The sequence below is a fragment of the Gekko japonicus genome, unplaced genomic scaffold, assembly GCF_001447785.1.
Source record: "Gekko japonicus isolate JY-2015 unplaced genomic scaffold, Gekko_japonicus_V1.1 scaffold226, whole genome shotgun sequence".
Lineage (NCBI taxonomy): Eukaryota > Metazoa > Chordata > Lepidosauria > Squamata > Gekkonidae > Gekko > Gekko japonicus.
Window position 1 is genome coordinate 699502 of NW_015169178.1, and position 6817 is coordinate 706318.

At 50.3% G+C, this 6817-nt stretch overlaps 1 protein-coding gene across 1 annotated transcript in view; it reads left to right on the forward strand.

Moving 5' to 3' along the window:
* The window catches only part of SNX27 (sorting nexin family member 27), a 48160-nt gene that overhangs the window by 33985 nt on the left and 7358 nt on the right, over positions 1-6817 (forward strand). The window contains exons 6-9 of the mRNA XM_015416027.1: positions 203-281; positions 3386-3549; positions 4524-4613; positions 6600-6749. Of these exons, the coding sequence (XP_015271513.1) occupies positions 203-281; positions 3386-3549; positions 4524-4613; positions 6600-6749 (483 nt within the window). The remainder of the gene's footprint in view (positions 1-202; positions 282-3385; positions 3550-4523; positions 4614-6599; positions 6750-6817) is intronic.

Below are 6817 nucleotides of genomic sequence, written 5' to 3' on the forward strand. Positions count from 1 at the left end.
GGCATTCCCCTGGGCGTGTAAGGAAGGAAGGGCCACAAGACCAGTGAGGGTCCATCTAGTCCAGCATCGTGCCTCACACAGAGGCCAACCAGTTCCTCTGGACAGCCAGAGAAGTTTGAATCCTCGGTGGCCAGAGAAGATATGTTGGGGGTTTTTTACAGAGAGAATAATTACGCCTTCAATTTTTTTTTTCCTGTTCCAGGCCGTGGCTGCCAAGGTTGGGATGGACAGCACAACCGCAAACTACTTCGCATTGTTTGAGGTGATCAATCACTCCTTCGGTAAGCGCTTGGGTCCGGGTGGAGGAATTGCTTGGAGGGGGGGGGGAGTCGGTTATCCTTCTGCATGCGCAGAGGATTCCTGGAAGGGAGGGGAAGGGGGAACGCACCTGCCTGGCACGTGAGTGCGCGCCCTTCCGAGAGGCGGGTTCTGTCTGAGGAGGTCTGCCCAGTGCTCAGAAACGATAGTGCGATTGCAGAGGGAATGTTCTGGCCCCAGTAACCACCCAGATTCAAGTCCAGTAGCAACACAGAGACTATCAGTGGCTACTAATCATGGTGGCTGAGGGGAACCTCCATGTTCAGAGGCACTAAGCCTCTGAATCCCAGAGCCAGGAGGCAACGTCAGGGGAAGGCCTCGGCCTCTCTGCCCTGTTGTTGACCCTCCAGAGGAACTGGTTGGCCACTGTGTGATTTAAAGTTGATTGGCACAGTTTCCTCTGATGACGTATCACTGATGGTGAATACCATTAGCCCACGGAAGGCTCTTCTAGAAATTACAGTTATCATGATTGTTGAATCATCAGTGATGATTACGAAATTTTGATACGTCACCAGAGGAAATGAATGTTGTTGTTTTTTTTAAAAAAACAATTTATTAGTATATAATTAAAATTCAAACACATATCAAAATTAATATAATACATCCTTTTTCTTCTTACTCCCTCCCCTTCTTGGCTTCCCACAGTGCGCCAACCTCCTGCCCATATCTTAAATTTTCACTCTATCTTTCTTTTCTAGTTATTCATATTCTACAGGTAACTCATTTTCCATCTATTGTTCTTATAAATTTACATTTTATATTTCAATAATTGTCAAAGCAAAGCAAATTGTCCTTTACATCCCAATATTTTTCTAAATAGTCTTTAAAGTCTTTCCAGTCTTCGAAAAATTCCTCTGCTTCCAAATTTTTAAGTTTTCTCGTCATTTTGTCCATTTCTACCATAAAAAGTAATTTCTTTATCCATTCCCCAACTTCGGGTACCTTATCTTGTTTCCAACATTGAGCATATGTCATTCTTGCAGTTGTAATCATATACCACATCAATGTTCTTTTTGCCATATTACCTTCTTCCATTTTAAGTCCCAAAAGTAGTATTTCCGGTTCTTTTTTAAACTTACATTTCACAATTTTTCCATTTCTGCATGTATCTCAGTCCAAAACACTTTTGCTTTGTCACATGTCCACCACATATGATAAAACGAGCCTTCCACTTTTTTGCATTTCCAACATTTGTTTGACATATTAACTATTCATATCTGCTATCTTTTTCGGTGTCATATACCATCTATACATCATCTTAAAGCAATTGAGGAAATGAATGTTTGAGAGACAGTACATGCTCTCATCTTTGTTCAGAAGAAGATTTATCATTGAAACGGCAGGACATTCCGGAGACCACCGTCTACACTTATTATCATAATTGTCCACTTTTTTGATATTGTATAATTTTGATTCTTAATGAAATATGGTTTAGCGTCATATCATCACATTTGTTTTCTGGTTTTCAATTGGCCCCTGTGTGAGACAGGAGGCTGGACTGGATGGACCCTCACAGGTCTGACCCAGCAGGGCTCTTCTGAGGTTCTTCTCAGGGGAAGGCCTCGGCGTCTCTGCCCTATTGCTGGCCCTCCAGAGGAACTGGTTGCCCGCTGTGTGAGACAGGATGCTGGACTGGATGGACCCTCACTGGTCTGACCCAGCAGGGCTCTTCTGATGTTCTTCTCAGGGGAAGGCCTCGGCCTCTCTGCCCTGTTGCTGGCCCTCCAGAGGAACTGGCTGGCCCCTGTGTGAGACAGGATGCTGGACTGGATGGATCCTCCCTGGTCTGATCCAGCAGGGCTCTTCTGAGGTTCTTCTCAGGGGAAGGCCTTGGCCTCTCAGCCCTGTTGCTGGCCCTCTAGAGAAACTGGCTGGCCCCTGTGTGAGACAGGAGGCTGGACTAGAGGGACGCTCACAGGTCTGACCCAGCAGGGCTCTTCCAATGTTCTTATAAAATGCGCTCCACAGGTTAAGAAAGTCATAACAGGATTTTTGAGGGGAACTATGTGAGACCCAGAGCGGTGTAGTGGTTGAGAGTGGAGGCCTCTAATCCGGAGAACCGGGTTCGATTCCCCACTCTTCCACCACATGAAGTGGGCCGGGTGACCATGGGCCTGTTCCTGTTAGGACTCTCTCAGCCCCACCCTACTTCACAAAGTGCCTGTTGTGGGGAGAGGAAGGGAAAGGCGGTTGTAAACTGCTTTGAGAGGAAAGGTAGAGGAAAGCAAGGTATGAAAAGCCCAACTCCTCTTCTTCAACAACAAGTTTTTCAGGGTATAAGCTCTTGAGAGTCGACGCTCCCTGAAAACCTTGTCGGTCTCTGAGGCGCCCGTGGGCTCGAATCTTGCTTTTCTGCTGCAGACCGAAATGGCTCCCCCGCTGAAACAGTCACCACCCGGAAGAAGGCGGACGTGTCTGTGTACCTGTGACCTGGGGCGATGGCCATGTGGCCGCTGGTTCCCAGGAAGCGTTAGGGGGAAAAAGCTGTACTCTGGATGGGGGACACAAAGGAACTGACAGTTGGGCAAGTTAGGGTTGATGGTCAGCAGGGAGAGACACCTCTTGAGGAAGGGGGTGAGGCAAAGGAGGGCTCACTCCGTCATGCGGCACTCGGGTCTCGAACGGCCGAGCTGCTGACCACTCTCACATGGTCTCGGTGGGTTCACACCCGGTGGTACTACTACTACTACTACTACTACTACTAGTAGTAGTAGTAGTAGTAGTAGTAGTAATAATAATAATAATACTTTCAGTTTATTGATCGCTTTTTCCCACTCATTGAGCCAGTTTGGTGTCGTGGTTAAGTGCGGGGACTCTAATCTGGGAAAACCGGGTTTGATTCCCTACTCCTCCACTTGCACCTGCTGGATGACCTTGGGCAAGCCATAGTTCTGTCAGAGCTGTTCTTGAAAAAGAGCAGTTTCTGTCAAGAGCTCTCTCAGCCCCACCTGCCTCACAGGGTGTCTGTTGTGGGGAGGGGAAGGGAAAGGAGTTTGTAAGCCGCTCTGAGACTCCAAGTGAAGGGTGGGGCATAAATCCAGTCTCTTCTTCTCTTGTTGCGTAGTGCGGAAGCTGGCGCCCAACGAGTTCCCTCACAAACTTTACGTGCAGAACTACACCTCGGCCGTGCCGGGGACCTGCCTAACCATCCGGAAGTGGCTCTTCACCACCGAAGAGGAAGTCCTTCTGAACGACAACGACCTGGCGGTGACCTATTTCTTCCATCAGGTGGGTGCCTTGGGACGAGCTCTGCCCACTGCTGGTGAACGTTACGGGATCGTAGGGGCAGGCAGCCCGCAGCCTCTGGGTCTGGTGGTGGGACGCTCTTGTGCTTACTCTTCTGAATGGTGGGTCTCCCTCACATCAGAAGAGCCCTGCTGGATCAGAAGAGTCCCGCTGTTCCCTTCCCACCGAAGTGATCCCTATTTATCTACTTGCGATTTCTTGCTTTTGAACTGCTAGGTTGGCAGGAGCTGGGACCAGAGACGGGAGCTCACGCCGTCATGCGGCATTCGGGTCTCGAACTGCTGAGCCTACTGTACAGGGGACGGGGTGGGTGGGTGAGGAGAGAATGGGACCAGAGACTAGAAGTTAGAACATTAAGTGACCAGGAGCCAGTGCCAAGTGGTGAGCTGGGGACAAGAGCCGGAGGGTGGGAGGAGGGGGCCTAGGCACCTCCAGCTACTCTTGCAGGGAAAGGGAAGCTGATTCATTTAGTTCCAGAAGCCTGCGCCCCTGCGGCCCCCCCCCCCCCCCCCCCCCCCGCTGGCCATCCGGCCGGTGTCAGGTAGCCCTGTCATAAATCTGGAATGTGTGTGTCCCCCTACCCTCCTTCTCGTTCTCAGCTCTCTCCTGCTCAGCTACTGTGTACCATCTTACGCTTGACCTTGTAGATGTTCCAGCTGCAGTTTGCACGGCTGGGAAAGTTAACGGCTTTTCAGCTATGCCCGCTTGATTAGCCTCCCGCACGAATTATATCCATTGGCTCAAGCTTAAAGGGGGATGCTTTGATTTCACTATAACTTGATTTCACTACAAGTCAGGGGTCCTACTACTGACGGCCATTCCTGACACAAGCTGTACACGTGTTCTTTAGTACTGAATCCACTAATAAACAGTTATCTTCTTATGAAGCCCCGTGTGGTGTGACCTGACTAAGGTGCCTGACAGCCGGTCTCTGAACGATGCCGTTGTCGTTTCAGGCGGTCGACGACGTGAAGAAAGGGTACATCAAAGCCGAGGAGAAGTCCTACCAGTTGCAGAAGCTATGCGAGCAGAGGAAGATGGTCATGGTAAGGCCGTCCTCTCGCGCGGTGGAGGCAAGTGTCGTTTGGGACACTGGGAGAAAGTCTCACTGAATAGAGCATAGTAGAATTTTGAGTAGACCTGGGTGGGATTGTTCTGTATGTGTATCATATTTAAAAACTCAGGCTCTGTTTCAGCTCTAGAAAAGAGCCAGAGTCCAACAGCACCTCAAATACTGATAAAATCTGTGGCCGGGGAGGAGCCACAGCGAGTCACCGTTTGCTTCATCATTGTGAGCAGTGACTCACGAAAGCTCCTCCCCTGCCACAAATGTTGTTAGTCTTAAAGGTGCCACCGGACTCTGGCTCTTTTCTACTGTTTAGTCAAGGATCATTTCGTGGAAAAAGAGGTGCAGGAGCTCATTAGCATAACTCATTTGCATATGCCACACCCCCTGACATCACCGGAAGTGTGTCAGAACGCGACACCCACCACTCAGGCTCCACTGGACTGTTTTGGATTGCTAGTTATTGGGGGGGAGGGACGTGCAGATCTGTCCTCACAGAGGAGGGAGAACTTGTACCTGAATAAACCTTGGTCTTAATGGTGCCACTGGACTGTTTTGGATTGCTAGCTATGGGGGGGGGGCGCACAGATCTCCCCTCACAGAGGAGGGAGAGCTTGTACCTGAATAAAACTTGGCCTTAAAGCTGCCACTGCACTGTTTTGGATTGCTAGCTATGGGGGGGTGATGCGCACATCTGTCCCCGCAGAGGAGAGAGAGCTTGTACCTGAATAAAACTTGGTCTTAAAGGTGCCACTGGACTGTTTTGGACCAGGGGGCTGGGGGGCTCTGCAGCTTACCTGGCTGCTTCTTGGTCTGACTGAGGGCTGCTGGGAGCAGGGGGGGGGGCTTGTTGCATGTGCCCGCCCCCTGGGCTCTTTACTGCCGGAGCTCCGCTCCTGTGCGCTCCTGCAGGAAATGACCCCCGCTGCTAGTAAAGGTAAAAGTTTCCCTTGCTCGAAAGCAAGTCGAATCCGACTTTGGGATGCGGTGCTCATCTCCGTTTCCAAGCCGAAGAGCCAGTGCTGTCCGAAGACGTTTCCATGGTCACGTGGCCGGCATGACTAAACGCCGAGGCGCACGGAACGCCATTACCTTCCCACCGAAGCGGTACCTGTTTATCTGCTTGCAATTTCTTACTTTCGAACTGCTAGGTTGGCAGGAGCTGGGGCAGAGACGGGAGCTCACTCCATCACGCGGCACACTCGGGTCTCGAACTGCCGACCTGCCAGCCTTCCGGTCTGCTTTAGCTCTGTCTGTGATTTCTGTCTGTCTTCTAATCAACGTTCCCTCTAAGCTGTGGAGTCTTGTGAGCAAAAATTCTACTTTGTGAGCTACTGGCATTAAAGTTGTGAGTGAGTGATTTGGATACTGCATCACTTAGTTTGCTCTGGAGCCATCCGTTGAAACTAGTGGTTAACACAAGAGATATTTGTAGCCATTCTGAGTTTGAGATTCCTTATATTGGATTGTTTGAAAAATACAGCAAAACAGAATTTTGATAAAGACCTCGAAACGAACTCTGGAAACTCGAGATGTTCGTCATCTGACCTGTTGATTGAAAGAAGAATTTTGGGATTTATACATCATGAATTATTCTGTAAATTTTTGAACTGATTGCAGCAATTCCTTTATTTTGGTGTTTTCAGATTGCTGTGCCCTTGGTTGCATTGATTGGCCATCCTTCCTGAGACAAGGCAAAAATGTGTGAGCCAGGGGCTAAAAAACTGTGAGCCGGCTCACACTGACTCAGCTTAGAGGGAACACTGCTTCCAATTTCTGTGGTCCAAATCCCATTACAGTGTTCAGTGGGCCTCCCGACGGGCGTACTTAACTTACACTATGCCCTCCGACGTGCGTCTCAGCCAGAAAAGCAGGCCATAAAGAACCAGATGAATAAATAAGCCCGTCCTCCATCCTTCACGTCCCGATTTTCTAAACCCCCCCCCCCTTACCTCTCCCGTCGCAGTACCTGAACATGTTGAGGACCTGCGAGGGTTACAACGAGATCATCTTCCCGCACTGCTCCTGCGACTCCCGCCGGAAGGGCCACGTCATCACAGCCATCAGCATCCAGCACTTTGAACTCCACGCCTGCACCGAGGAGGGCCAGCTGGAGGTGAGCGGACCCACGTACCGGGGACGGGTGGGCGGGTCCCCTTGCCCCGCGTGGGAGAAGGGGCCGTG